Source organism: Tachyglossus aculeatus, chromosome 1 (assembly GCF_015852505.1).
Source record: "Tachyglossus aculeatus isolate mTacAcu1 chromosome 1, mTacAcu1.pri, whole genome shotgun sequence".
Lineage (NCBI taxonomy): Eukaryota > Metazoa > Chordata > Mammalia > Monotremata > Tachyglossidae > Tachyglossus > Tachyglossus aculeatus.
Genome location: NC_052066.1, coordinates 89,630,826 through 89,646,365, shown reverse-complemented (window position 1 = coordinate 89,646,365; position 15,540 = coordinate 89,630,826). Strand labels below are relative to the sequence as shown.

Genomic DNA, 15,540 nt, shown 5'->3' with positions numbered 1-15,540 from the left:
AACTAAATACTAGGCCAGATGGTCTATTGGTCTGACTGATCATGACATTGTTTATGTTCTTATGTTTTTAGTCAAGAGGACACAATTTTTTTTAAATACATGCACACACACACACACAAAATTTCCATGCTTTTTTTCCTTTATTTTCCTGAAGCTCTTTGATATTCACCCCAGCCCCATAGCACTTATATAAATATCTGTAAACCCCACAACATTTATTGAAATATCTTTATACTCTCCTATTTCCTCTAAAATAATAATAATAATGGTATTTATTAAGCGCTTACTATGTGCAAAGCACTGTTCTAAGTGCTGGGGAGGTTACAAGGTGATCAGGTTGTCCCACAGGAGGCTCACAGTCTTCATCCTCATTTTACAGAAGAGGTAACTGAGGCCCAGAGAAGTTAAGTGATTTGCCCAAAGTCACACAGCTGACAGTTGGCAGAGCTGGGATTTGAACCCATGAAGTCTGACTCCAAAGCCCGTGCTCTCTCTGTGATTTATTTTAATGCCTGTCTTCCCCTGTTGACTGTAAACTCCTTGTGGGCAGAGATCATGTCTACCAAACTCTATCATATTGTATTTTTTTTAATGGCATTTGTTAAGCCCTTTCTATGTACCAGGCACTGTATCAATCAATCAATGGCATTTATTGAGTGCTTACTGTGTCTAGAGCACTGTACTATGAACTTGGGAGAGTACAGGAGTTCGTTGACATGTTCCTTGCCCACAAGGAGCTTACAGCCTAGAGGAGGAGATAGACATTAATAAAAAATAATGTACATATATGGACTTAAGTGCTGTGAGTTTGAGGGCAGGGTGAATAATGGGCACAAATCCAAGTTCAAGCACTGTACTAAGCAGTAGGTTAGGTACAAGCTAATCAGGTTGGACACAGTCCATGTCCCAAATGGTGCTCCCAGTATTAATCCCCATTTTACAGATGAGGGAACTGAGGCACAGAGAAGTGAAGTGACTTGGCTGAGGTTTACACAGCAGACAAGTGGTAGAGCTAGGATTAGAGCCCCGGTCCTTTTGACTTCCAGACTTCCCTTCTGGGGAAGAGTACAGGGCTTGGGAGTCAGAAGGACCGGGGTTCTAATCCTGACTCTGTCACCTGTCTGCTGTGTGACCTTGGGCAAGTCATTTCCCTTCCTCTTTGCCTCAGTTCCCTCCTCTGCATAATGAGGATTCATTCATTCATTCACTCATTCAATCATACTTATTGTGCGCTTACTGTGTGCAGAGCACTGTACTAAGGGCTTGGGAAGTACAAGTCGGCAACATATAGAGACAGTCCCTACCCAATAACGGGCTCACAGTCTAGAAGGGGGAGACAGACAACAAAACAAAACATATAGACAGATGTCAAATTATCAGAACAAATAGAATTATAGCTACATGCACATCATTAACAAAATAGAGTACTAAATATGTACAAGTAAAATAAATAGAGCAATAAATCTGTACAAATATATACAAGTTCTGTGGGGAGGGGAAGGGATTCAATACCTATTCTCCCTCCTATTTAAAAGGTGAGCTCATATGGGTTTTAAGTATCTTGTCTCCCACCACTTAGTCCAAAGCTTGACACATAGTAAGCACTTAACAAATACTCCAATTATCTTTATTCTTATTACTTTCCCTAGCATGTTGTTCGGTGCTGGGCATACAGTAAGTGCTCAATAAATACCACTGATTGATTGGTTTTTTTCCAGGTTTCTGTGCTGCTGAAAGAGAAAAGTGCTCACAGCCCCTCATCTCTTTAGAACACCCAGAGGCTATGATGAGGGACTGAGGAGGAGGAGGAAGAGAAGGAGGAAGAAATAGTTATAATATTGAGGAGGAGGAGGAAGTGGAGGGGTAATAGCAATCAACAACTAAAAGGGGTCTCACTGATTGATTGATTGATTTTTTCCAGGTTTCCGTGCTGCTGAAAGAGAAAAGTGCTTACAGCCCCTCATCTCTTTAGAACATCCAGAGGCTATGATGAGGGACTGAGGAGGAGGAAGAGGAGGAAATAGTTATAATATTGAGGAGGAGGAGGAAGTGGAGGGGTAATAGCAATCAACAACTAAAAGGGGTCCCAGGAGAGTCAACCCGCCTCTTGGAAAAGATAAAAGTGTAGAGTAGAAGGTCTGGTAAGAGTCTGGTTGCCTCTAGCTCCAAACAGGGACTTCAGAACAGTGCCTAGTACATAGTAAGTGCTTAACAAGTACCATAAAAAAAAAGATTCCCCAAGTCAACCCCCACAGCTCCGGGCAGAAAAAACCTTTGGGACTTGGAATACACCTCTTACTGCAGCCCCTCCCTCATGCATAGTCATTCATTAAATCATATTTACTGAGCGCTTGCTATCTCTCTGGAGCCCCTGAGAGCTTTCACCTCCTGCCACACTCAGATCTTCAATGAAGGAAGAGTTGCCAAGCCACGGCTCTGCCTCAGGGCTCCACCGAAGTAGTCCCACCCCTGGCAGGCAGGCAGACTCTCCTCACAGGCTGGGAAAAGGAGGTGAAGGGATTTGATATTAATAATGGTATTTGTTAAGTGCTTACTATGGGACAGGCACTGTACTAAGCGCTGGAGTAGATCCAAGGTGATTGGGTTGGACATAGACTCTGTCCCACATGGGGCTCCCTGTTTTATAATATTATAATTACTAATATCAATTACTAATAATATAGTATAATTAACTACTATACTATAATATACTATAATATTATAATTACTACTAATAACAATAATAATGATTTTGGCATTTGTTACGCACTTTCTGTGTCCCGAGCACTGTTCTAAGTGCTGGGGTAGATACAAGGTAATCAGGCTGTCCCATGTGGGGCTCACAGTCTTAATCCCCATTTTAAAGATGAGGTAACTGAGGCACAGAGAAGTCAAGTGACTTGCCCAAGGTCACACAGCTGGCCAGTGGCAGAGCTGGGTTTAGAACTCAGATCCTTCGGATTCCCAGGCCCATGCTCTAACCACTAGGCCACACTGATCAAATGATGTCATAATCATGGAGCAAGGGACAGGGCCTAGGGGAACTGCTCCATCATTGACTGCCCTTCCCTGTCAATCAATCAATCAATCAATGGCATTTAATGAGAACTTATTGTGTGTCGAGCACTGTACTACCTTCGATCCCTACTGCTAGTAGGGTCTGCAATTCACATTCAGATTCCCCACCCGAAACCTGTCACCTGACTCATATATTTCAGTTAGCATTCTTGCCCAATGCTGGGCATCAGGAATGCCAAACCTTAAGAATAGAATTTTCTTTCCCATTGTTCTCTTTCATTTTTCCCCAATTCCCCACCCGCCCCCCATACACACACAAAAAAAAACCTACTTCTTTTTCAGGGAAAATAAAACTGAATACATCCTCTATACCACTGAGTTACAAGCTGGAAACTTCAGTTTCAAGCAATGAAACTGCGAGTTACAGGATGGGATGACTTTGGAAATATTAGCAGGCTCAGGCACTTGCGAAATATGGATGTTACCTGCTCTCCTCCTATTGCTTAGATTGTAAATCCCCAGTAAGACGGAAACTGTGACTGCATTTTGTAACTATTCTTTGCACATTGCTTAGCATATAGTAAGCAGTTAATAAATAGCAAATAACCAAAGAACACCTTGTTGCCAGAGGCTGGACAGCAATCTCTTTTTGGAGGGAAATAATAATAATCATGGCATTTATTAAGTGCTTACTATGTGCAAAGCACTGTTCTAAGCACTGAAATCATTAAAATCCCATAATGGGCAGAGAGAGTCAATACCATAATCAGTACCTGTATAGCTCAAGACAGCTTCTCTCCTCTCCTCATGGTTCACCTCCAGAAGGAACTCTGTCTTTCTAGATTTTATTGCTATAATCTTTATTTCCCAGTGGGTGTTCCCCATCAAATATTCGTCTAGACTGTAAGCTCATTATGGGCAGGGAATGTGTCAACCAGTTCTGCTATATCTTTATAGTGTACTCTCCCACGCTCTCAGTACAGTGCTCTGCATGCAGTGAGCGCTCAATAAATACGATTGATCAACTGATTGAAATATTTCTCCTTGAATACAGGAAAGTGAAACGACGAGTATTGATCTTAATTCTTCCTTTGTAGTTTTTAGGGGTGCACTAGATCATCCCCTAGAATTGCTCATGGGAGAAGATCTCACCCCCACCCCTTCTCTTGTGGACTTTCTGAGCTTACACCCGAAGTTTCGCTGACAGGAACCAACTCTTTTTTATGCCTCATCGATCCATGTGTGGGAGGGGTCATAAAAGACGTAGACTGTAACCAGCGAGCTTCGGCAAAATCAATCAGTCAGTTGTACTTATTGAGTGCTTACCGTGTGGAGAGCAGTGTACTAAGCACTTGGAAAATATAATACAACAATATAACAGACACATTCCCTGCCCACAACTAGCTTATGTTTCTGGCCAGAAGTGCAGGATAATAATGATGGTATTTGTTAAGCGCTTACTATGTGCGACGTGCTGTTCTAAGTGCTGTGGGGTGGGGGGATTCAAGGTGATCAGGTTGTCCCACGTGGGGCTCACAGTCTTAATCCCCATTTGACAGATAAGGTAACTGAGGCCCAGAGAAGTTAAGTGACTTGCCCAAAGTCACACAGCTGACGAGTGGCCGAGCCGCGATTAGAAACCACGACGCCTGACTCCCAAGCCCGGGCTCTTGCCACTAAGCCACACTGCTTCTCTATGATGCTCAAAACTGTGCTGGTCTGAGGGGATCTGGCCGGAGCCGGTGGGTCTCCCCAGAGTGGGACGGAAGAGACCGTTCTCCTCCCACAGGAAGGATGTAGCCGTGGGGCTGATGGAGTTGCCAATAGCCGTATTCCAGCAGCTGAAGCAGGAAAAAGAAGGACTCCCGACTGGAGCCCTGCCTCAGGGCCTCTGGAAATATCCACCTACCTCTAATCTCCTACTACAACCCAGCCCACAGACTTCACTCTTCTAATTTTCACCTTCTCACTATATCTCATCTCCTCTCTCTCGCTGCCAACCTCTCTCACCCATCCTGCCTCTGGCCTGAAATGCCCTCTTTCCTCATATCTGACAGACAATGACTCTCCCCTCTTTCAAAGCCTTATTGAAGGCCCGTCTCCTCCAAGAGGCTTTCCCCGACTCTGCCCTCTTTTCCTTTTCTTCCAGTTCCTTCTGTGTCTCCCTGAACTGCTCCCTTTGTTCATCCCCCCTCCCAGCCCAACAGCACTTATGTACATATCTGAATTTTATTTATTTACATTAATGTTTGTCCCTGCCTCTAGACCGTAGGCTTGTTGTGGGCAGGGAATATGTATGTTTATTGTTATATTGTATTCTTCCAAACACTTAGTAAAGTGCTCTGCATACAGTAAGTCCTCAATAAATACGATTGATTGATGGATTGGAGTGAAACAGGGACTGTTTCTTTTCAAAGCAAAATGACCTAGTAGAAAAAGCATGGGTCTGGGACTCAAGAGACCTAGGTTCTCATCCCAGCTCTATCTCACCCTTACCGTGAGACACCCTGGCAAGTCCTGCCTCAGTTTCCTCACCTGTAAATTGGGGATTCAATATCTGCTCTCCCTCCTACTTATACTTTGAGTCCCAAGTGAGACAAGGATCATGTCTGCTCTGATTGTCTTTTAGCTACCCCAGTGCTTAGTAATAATGGCATTTATTAAGCACTTACTATGTGCAAAGCACTGTTCTAAGTGCTGGGGAGGTTACAAGGTAATCAGATATTGTCCCATGTGGGGCTCACAGTCTTAATCCCCATTTTGCAGGTGCGTGCTTGGCACAGTAGCATGCTTGGCACAGAGTAAGTGCCTAACTAATGTCACAGCTATTATTCTCTTCTGAAAGCCCCTCTTTTGCTCCATGATCTTTAGGATGGCAGGGTCTGGCCATATTATGGAGCAAGCCTGGCCCAAAGATAAAATGACACTGACAGTCAAATAATCAATTAATCAACCGATCAATGAATCGGTAGAATGTACTGAGCCCTTATTATATACGGAGCACTTGGGTACAATATAATGGAGTTATTAGATGTGATCTTTGCCTGAAAGGCACTTTCGTTCTCCAGGGGGAGCTTTTGATCTACAGAGAGAAACAAACTGCATTTTCAGAACAGACCATTTACCCAGCTCTTGAGAATCGGCCAGATCGAAAGGAAAGGCCTGGGAATCAGAGGACCTGAGTTCTAATCTCAGCTCCGCCACTTGCCTGCTGTGTGACCCTGGGCAAGCCTCTTAAATTCTCTGTGCCTCAAGTCCTCCATCTGCAAAACGGGGATTCAGTACCTCTTCTCCTTCCTATTTAAACTGCGAGCCCCTTGTGGGTCTTGATTATTTTGCATCTTCCCCAGCACGCATCTCCCCCACAACTCAGTATCACTCCCTCAGCACTTACTATAGCGCTTGGAGAATAGTAAGAACTTCATAAGCGCTTAGTACAGTGCTCTGCACAGAGTAAGCGCTCAATAAATACGATTGATGATAAATACCGCAGTTTTTATTATCATTAGTATTATTAGCTCATGCCTGGAGCAATTTCTTTCCTTTTCAGGTTTAACTTCCGCGGTTTCCGCTGGACCAAGGCCATGATCCATACGATCCATGAGATCAATGAGAGAAAGGACATCCTTCCCAACATCACCCTGGGTTACCAGATCTTCGACACGTGCTTCACCATCCCCAAAACGGTGGAGGGGACCCTGTGGTTCCTGACGGGCCAGGATGAGACAAAACCCAACTTTCGGTGCAGCGCCGGGGCACCTCTGGCCGGGATTGTCGGGGCCGGAGGGTCGGCGCTCTCGGTGGCCTCTTCACGAATCCTAGGCCTCTATTACCTTGCTCAGGTATTGCAAAGTTTGATGGATTTAGGTTGGAACACAAAAGTGGGCTTTAATTCTATTAGTTCTGACGATTATGACACCGGTCTGCATGTTTTGTTTTGTTGTCTGTCTCCCCTTTTTAGACTGTGAGCCCGTTGTTGGGTAGGGACCGTCTCCATCTGTTGCTGAATTGTACTTTGCAAGCCCTTAGTACAGTGCTCTGCACATAGTAAGCACTCAATAAATAGGATTGAATGAATGAATGAATAGTACTAGTAATAATAATAGTAGTAGTAGTTGCAGTAGTAGCTGTAGTACTAGTAATAACAGTAGCAGGAGTAGTAGTAAGAGCAATACTAGCAATAACAATAGTAGTAGTAATTACAGCAGCAGTAGTAGCAGTAGTAACAATAGTGCTAGTAATATAATAATAATGATGATGATGACATTTATTAAGTGCTTACTATGTGCAAAGCACTGTTCTAAGCGCTGGGGAGGTTACAAGGTGATCAGGTTGTCCCCTGGGGGGGCTCACAGTCTTAATCCCCATTTTCCAGATGAGGGAACTGAGGCACAGAGAAGTTAAGTGACTTGCCCAAAGTCACACAGCTGACAATTGGCGGAGCCGGAATTTGAACCCATGACCTCTGACTTCAAAGCCCGTGCTCTTTCCAGTGAGCCACACTGCTTCTGTAATAGCAGTAGTGATAGTAGTAACAGTAGTACTAGTAATGATAATAGTAATAGTAGTTACAGTAATAGCAGTAGTACTAGTAATAACAGTAGCAGGAAGTAGTAAGAGCAGTACTAGTAATAACAATAGTAATAATAATAATAATAATGGCATTTATTAAGCGCTTACTATGTGCAAAGCACTGTTCTAAGCACTGGGGAGGTTACAAGGTGATCAGGTTGTCCCACAGGGGGCTCACAGTCTTAATCCTCATTTTACAGATGAGGTAACTGAGGCCCAGAGAAGTTAAGTGACTTGCCCAAAGTCACACAGCTGACAATTGGCGGAGGCGGAATTTGAACCCATGACCTCAGACTTCAAAGCCCGTGCTCTTTCCACTGAGCCACGCTGCTTCTCTAATAGCAGTAGTGATAGTAGTAACAGTAGTACTAGTAATAATAATAGTAATAGTAGTTACAGTGATAGCAGTAGTACTAGTAATAACAGTGGCAGGAGTAGTAGTAAGAGCAGTACTAGTAATAACAATAGTAATAATAATAATAATAATGGCATTTATTAGGCGTTTACTATGTGCAAAGCACTGTTCTAAGCACTGGGGACGGTACAAGGTGATCAGGTTGTCCCACGTGGGGCTCACAGTCTTCATCCCCGTTTTACAGATGAGGTAACTGAGGCACAGAGAAGTTAAGCGACTTGCCCAAAGTCACACAGCTGACAATTGGCAGGGCTGGGATTTGAACCCATGACCTCTGACTCCCAAGCCCGGGCTCTTTCCACTGAGCCACGCTGCATCCCAGTAGTAGTAGTAGTTACGCAGTAGCAGTAGTAGTAATGATAATAATAATAATGATAGCATTTGTTAAGCACTTATTATGTGCCAAGCACTGTTCTGAGTGCTGGGGAGGATACAAGGTGATCAGGTTGTCCCACGTGGGGCTCACAGTCTTCATCCCCATTTTACAGATGAGGTAACTGAGGCCCAGAGAAGTTAAGTGACTTACCCAAAGACTTGTCCAAAGTCACATAGCTGACAAGTGGCAGAGGGGGAATTAGAACCCATGACCTCTGACTCCCAAGCCTGGGCTCTTTCCGCTATGCCACGATTAGTTACAGTAATAGCAGTAGTATTAGTAATAGCAATAGCAGGAGTAGTAGCAACAGCACTACTAATCATAGCAATAGTAAGGGCAGTACTAGTAATAACAATAGTAGTAGTAGTTACAGCAGTAGCAGTAGCAGTAGTAACAATAGTACTAGTAATAAAAGTAGCGGTTGTAGTAATAATAATAATAATGATGGCATTTATTAAGCACTTACTATGTGCAAAGCACTGTTCTAAGTGCTGGGGAGGTTACAAGTTGATCAGGTTGTCCCACGTGGGGCGCACAGTCTTAATCCCCATTTGACAGATGAGGTAACTGAGGCCCAGAGAAGTGAAGTGACCTGCCCAAAGTCACACGGCTGACAATTGGCGGAGCCGGGATTTGAACCCATGACCTCTGACTCCAAAGCCCGGGCTCTTTCCACTGAGCCATGCTGCTTCTCACCCTGGGCTTCAAGGCTGTCCATCACCTCGCCCCCTCCTACCTCACCTCCCTTCTGTCCTTCTCCAGCCCAGCCCGCACCCTCCGCTCCTCCACCACTAATCTCCTCACTGTACCTCGCTCTCGCCTGTCCCGCCATCGACCCCCGGCCCACGTCATCCCCCGGGCCTGGAATGCCCTCCCTCTGCCCATCCGCCAAGCTAGCTCTCTTCCTCCCTTCAAGGCCCTGCTGAGAGCTCACCTCCTCCAGGAGGCCTTCCCAGACTGAGCCCCTTCTTTCCTCTCCCCCTCGTCCCCCTCTCCATCCCCCCGTCTTACCTCCTTCCCTTCCCCACAGCACCTGTATATACGTATATACGGTTGTACATATTTATTACTCTATTTATTTATTTATTTATTTTACTTGTACATTTCTATCCTACTTATTTTATTTTGTTGGTATGTTTGGTTCTGTTCTCTGTCTCCCCCTTTTAGACTGTGAGCCCACTGTTGGGTAGGGACTGTCTCTATGTGATGCCAATTTGTACTTCCCAAGCGCTTAGTACAGTGCTCTGCACATAGTAAGCGCTCAATAAATACGATTGATTGATTGATTGATTGATTGATTGATTCTCTTGGTAACAGTAGTACTACTAACAGTAGTAATAGGAGTAGAAGTTACAGCAGTAGTAGTAAGACCAGTAGCAGTAATGGTAACCTCTTCCCACTCTCCCCGCCCAGGCCCCCGCCAACTCATCCCAATCCAAACCCTCCCCACCCCTCGCACCCTTCCCCCTCCCTCCCCCCCTCGGCAGCTACTGCCAAGTGTGGTCTCTGGAACCCCCGCTCCGTTCTAAGTAAGCTCCCTTTCATCCTGGACCTATTCCTTTCCAGCTCTCTACTCCTCCTTGCCCTAACTGAAACATGGTTGTCTCCGGACGACTCGGTCTCTTCTGCTGCTCTCTCCAGTGGAGGCCTCTTCTTCTTCTCCCATTCCCCCAGACTCACTGGAAAAGGAGGAGGTGTCGGTTTCCTTCCCGCCCCCCCATGTCACTTTCGCACTATCCCTCCTCCCCCTTCCCTTTCCTTTTCTTCCTTTGAAGCCCACATATTCGCCTCTACCACCCCCTCCAGATTCCTGTAGCCCTCATCTACCGGCCCCACCTCCAACTTCTTTAACGACTTTGACCCCTTCCTCACCTTCCTTCTCTCCTTCTCCATGCCCACTCTGATCCTCGGAGACTTCAACATCCACGTGGATATCCCTGATGACTCCTCTGCCGCCCGCCTCCTATCTCTCCTTGATGCTGCCAACCTCTAGCTCCACCCCACCTCACCCACTCACCAACTTGGTCATAGCCTCGACCTCATCATCTCCTACCGCCACACTGTGTCCACCCTCACCAACTCTGAAATCCTTCTCTCTGATCATAATCTTCTCACCTGCCTCCTCACTCACACTCCTTTCCCCTGTAAATCCATATTACTCCCTCATCGAGATCTCCTCTCTCTTGACCCCATCCATCTTTCTGAGCACCTCACACCCCACCTCACCTCCCTCTCCTCTCTACCCAGTCTTGATGATCAGATTACTGCTCTCAACTCTACCCTTTCTACTCAACTAGACTCCCTCACTCCCCTTTCCCTTCACCGCTCTCATACCACTAACCCACAGCCCTGGATCCCTGCCACCATCCGCCTCCTTCACTCTTAAGCTCGAGCTGCCGAACGCTGCTGGCGAAAGTCTAAACACCATGCCAACCCCGTTCACTTCAAGTTTATCCTTTCCTGCCTTAACTCAGCCCTCTCCTCTGCCAGACAAAACTATTTCTCCTCCTTTATTGACACCCATGCCCATCATCCCTGCCAGCTCTTCTGTACATTTAACTTCCTTCTCAGGCCCCCGGTTTCTCCCCCTCCTCCTTCCCTCAACCCCAATGATCTGGCCTCCTACTTCATTAACAAAATTAAATCCATCAGGTCCGACCTCCCCAAAGTCACTCCCCCCACTTCTCCAACCCCTCGGCTCTCAATACTCTCTGCTACTCTCCCATCCTTCCCAGCGGTATCCTCAGAAGAGCTCTCCTCCCTCCTCTCAAGTGCTACTCCGGCCACCTGTGCTTCCGACCCCATTCCCTCTCATCTCATGAAATCTCTTGCTCCATCCCTTCTTCCCTCCTTAACTTCCATCTTCAACCACTCACTCTCCATTGGTTTCTTCCCCTCTGCCTTCAAACATGCCCATGTCTCTCCCATCCTAAAAAACCCCTCTCTCGACCCCACCTCACCTTCTAGTTATCGCCCCATCTCCCTCCTACTATTCCTTTCCAAACTCCTTGAACGAGTTGTCTACACACGCTGCCTCGAATTCCTCAACACCAACTCTCTCCTCGACCCCCTCCAGTCTGGCTTCCGTCCCCTACATTCCATGGAAACTCCCCTCTCAAAGGTCACCAATGACCTCCTGCTTGCCAAATCCAATGGCTCATACTCTATCCTAATCCTCCTCGACCTCTCAGCTGCCTTCGACACTGTGGACCACCCCCTTCTCCTCAACACGCTATCCGACCTTGGCTTCACAGACTCTGCCCTCTCCTGGTTCTCCTCTTATCTCTCCGGTCATTCATTCTCAGTCACTTTTGCAGGCTCCTCCTCCCCCTCCCATCCCCTTACTGTGGGGGTTCCCCAAGGTTCAGTTCTCAGTCCTCTTCTGTTCTCGATCAACACGCACTCCCTCGGTGACCTCATTTGCTCCCACGGCTTCAACTATCATCTCTACGCTGATGACACCCAAATCTACATCTCTGCCCCTGCTCTCTCCCCCTCTCTCCAGGCTCACATCTCCTCCTGCCTTCAGGACATCTCCATCTGGATGTCTGCCTGCCACCTAAAACTCAACATGTCCAAGACTGAACTCCTTGTCTTCCCTTCCAAACAGGTGGCCCTCTCCCTGACTTTCCCATCACTGTTGACGGCACTTCCATCCTTCCCATCTCACAAGCCCGCAACCTTGGTGTCATCCTCGACTCCGCTCTCTCATTCACCCCTCACATCCAAGCCGTCACCAAAACCTGCTGGTCTCAGCTCCGCAACATTGCCAAGATCCGCCCTTTCCTCGCCATCCAAACCGCTACCCTGCTCGTTCAAGCTCTCATCCTATCCCGTCTGGACTACTGCATCAGCCTCCTCTCTGATCTCCCATCCTCGTGTCTCTCCCCACTTCAATCCATACTTCATGCCGCTGCCTGGATTGTCTTTGTCCAGAAACGCTGTGGGCATGTTACTCCCCTCCTCAAAACTCTCCGGTGGCTACCAATCAATCTGCGCATCAGGCAGAAACTCCTCACCCTGGGCTTCAAGGCTGTCCATCACCTCGCCCCCTCCTACCTCACCTCCCTTCTCTCCTTCTACTGCCCAGCCCGCACCCTCCGCTCCTCTGCCGCTAATCTCCTCACCGTACCTCGTTCTCGCCTGTCCCGCCATCAACCCCCGGCCTACGTCCTCCCCCTGGCCTGGAATGCCCTCCCTCTGCCCATCCGCCAAGCTAGCTCTCTTCTTCCCTTCAAGGCCCTACTGAGAGCTCACCTCCTCCAGGAGGCCTTCCCAGACTGAGCCCCCTCCTTCCTCTCCCCCTCGTCCCCCTGTCCATTCCCCCTGTCTTATCTCCTTCCCTTCCCCACAGCGCCTGTATATATGTATATATGTTTGTACATATTTATTACTCTATTTATTTATTGATTAATTTATTTTACTTGTACATATCTATTCTATTTATTTTATTTTGTTAATATGTTTTGTTTTGTTCTCTGTCTCCCCCTTCTAGACTGTGAGCCCACTGTTGTGTAGGGACTGTCTCTATATGTTGCCAACTTGTACTTCCCAAGTGCTTAGTACAGTGCTCTGCACACAGTAAGTGCTCAATAAACACGATTGATTGATTGATTATAATAATAATAATAGTGGCATTTATTAAGCACTTACTATGTGTAAAGCACTGTTCTAAGTGCTGGGGAGGTTACAAGGTGATCGGGTTGTCCCACGGCAGGCTCACAGTCTTCATCCCCATTTTACAGATGAGGTAACTGAGGCACAGAGAAGTGAAGTGACTTGCCCAAAGTCACACAGCTGACAATTGGCGGAGCCAGGATTTGAACCCATGACCTCTGACTCCAAAGCCCATACCCTTTCCACTGAACCATGCTGCAGTAGTAGTTACAGCAACAGCAGAAGCAGCAAGAGCTGCAGTAGAAGAAGTAATAGAAGACATAGTCAGAAGCAGCATGCCTTAGTGGAAAGAGCATGGCCTTGGGAGTCCGAGGTTGTGAGTTCTAATCCCTGCTCCGCCACTTGTCTGCTGTGTGACTTTGGGAAAGTCACTTAACTTCTCCGGGCCTCAGTTACCTCATCTGTAAAATGGGGATTAAGATTGTGAGCCCCATGTGGAACAACCTGATCACCTTGTATCGCCCCAGTGCTTAGAACAGTGCATTGTACATAGTAAGCGCTTAACAAATGCCATCATTATTATTATTACTATTAACTTCTCTGGGCCTTAGTTACCTCATCTGCAAAATGGGGACAACCTGATGATCTTACATCTACCCCAGTGCTTAGGACAGTGCTTGGTACATAGTAAGCACTTAACAAATACCGACATTAATAACAGTAGTAGTAATAGGAGTAGAGGTTACAGCAGTAGTATTCATTCAAGCGCATTTATTGAGCGCTTACTGTGTGCAGAGCACTGTACTAAGCGCTTGGGAAGTACAAGTTGGCAACATATAGAGACGGTCCCTACCCAACAGCGGGCTCGTAGTAAGACCAGTAGCAGAAAGGGTAACCTTATAATAGCAGCAGTAGTTACAGCAGCAGCAGAAGCAGCAAGGCTGCAGTAGAAGAAATAATGGAAGACATAGTCAGAAGCAGCATTGCTCAGTGGAAAGAGCACAGGCTTGGGAGTCCGAGGTCATGGGTTCAAATCCTGGCTCCACCACTTGTCAGCTGTGTGACTTTGGGCGAGTCACTTCACTTCTCTGGGCCTCAGTGGCCTCATCTGTAAAATGGGGATTAAGACTGTGAGCCCCAAATGGGACAACCTGATCACCTTGTATCTACCCCAGTGCTTAGAACAGTGTTTGACACCTAGTAAGCACTTAACAAATGCCCTTATTATTATTATTATTATTATTAATATGGGAAGCAGCCTGGCCTAGTGAACAGAGCACAGGCCTGGGAATCAGAAGGACTTGGGATCTAACACCAGCTCTGACACTTGTCTACTGTGTGACTTTGGTCAAGTCACTTCACTTCTCTATGTCTCAGTTACTTCATCTATAAAATGGGGATTAAGACTGTGAGACTGTGTGGGACAGGGTCTGTGTCCAGCTGGATTAGCTTGTGTCTACCCTAGCTCTTAGAACAGTACTTGACACATAGTAAGTGCTTAACAAATACCATCATCAGTATTATTAATAATGATATTTATTGAGTGTCTACTTGGAGCAGTGCACTGTACTAGGTGCTTGGTAAGTACAGAACAAAGTGACAAGTACTCTCCCTGGATGTATTTGACTCTTGGAAGCTGGGAATATTTCTTTGGCTTTTACAGTGTCTGGTAATTCAGGCAACAGTATGGAATATTGGGTGTCATGTTGTCGACAATAGGACACCCAAATCTACATCTCCACCCTTATTCTCGCTCCCTCCCTCCAGGCTCGTGTCTCCTCCTGCCTTCAGGACACCTCCATCTGGATGTCTGCCCGCCATCTAAAACTCAATATGTCCAAGACTGAACTCCTTATCTTCCCTCCTAAACCCTGCCCTCTCCCTGACTTTCCCATCACTGTAGATGGCACTACCATCCTTCTCATCTCACAAGCCCGCAACCTCGGTGTCATCCTCAACTCCGCTGAATCAATCAATCAAACAATCAATTGTATTTATTGAGCGCTTACTGTGTGCCGAGCACTGTACTAAGCGCTTGGGAAGTACAAGTTGGCAACATATAGAGACGGTCCCTACCCAATAGTGGGCTTACAGTCTAGAAGGGGGAGACAGAGAACAGCGTGGCTCACTGGAAAGTGCACAGGCTTTGGAGTCAGAGGTCATGGGTTCAAATCCCGGCTCCGCCGACTGTCAGCTATGTGACTTTGGGCAAATCACTTAACTTCTCTGCACCTCAGTTACCTCATCTGTAAAATGTGGATTGACTGTGAGCCCCCCGTGGGACAACCTGATCACGTTGTAACCTCCCCAGTGCTTAGAACAGTGCCTTGCACATAGTAAGTGCTTAATAAATGCTATCATTATTATTATTATTCACCCCACAAATCCAATCCATCACCAAAACCTGCCGGTCTCACCTCCACAACATCGCCAAGCTCCACCCTTTCCTCTCTATCCAAACCGCTACCTTGCTGGTTCAATCTCTCATCATATCCTGACTGGATTACTGCATCAGCCTCCTTTCTGATCTCCCATCCTCCTG

The 15,540-nt window shown here is 46.5% G+C and overlaps 1 protein-coding gene across 1 annotated transcript in view; it reads left to right on the top strand.

Annotated features, from left to right (window-relative positions):
- Positions 1-15,540, top strand: part of LOC119927009 (vomeronasal type-2 receptor 1-like) — a 54,934-nt gene that overhangs the window by 20,304 nt on the left and 19,090 nt on the right. Inside the window, exon 5 of the mRNA XM_038745533.1 lies at positions 6,569-6,860. Coding sequence (XP_038601461.1) covers positions 6,569-6,860 — 292 coding nt within the window. The remainder of the gene's footprint in view (positions 1-6,568; positions 6,861-15,540) is intronic.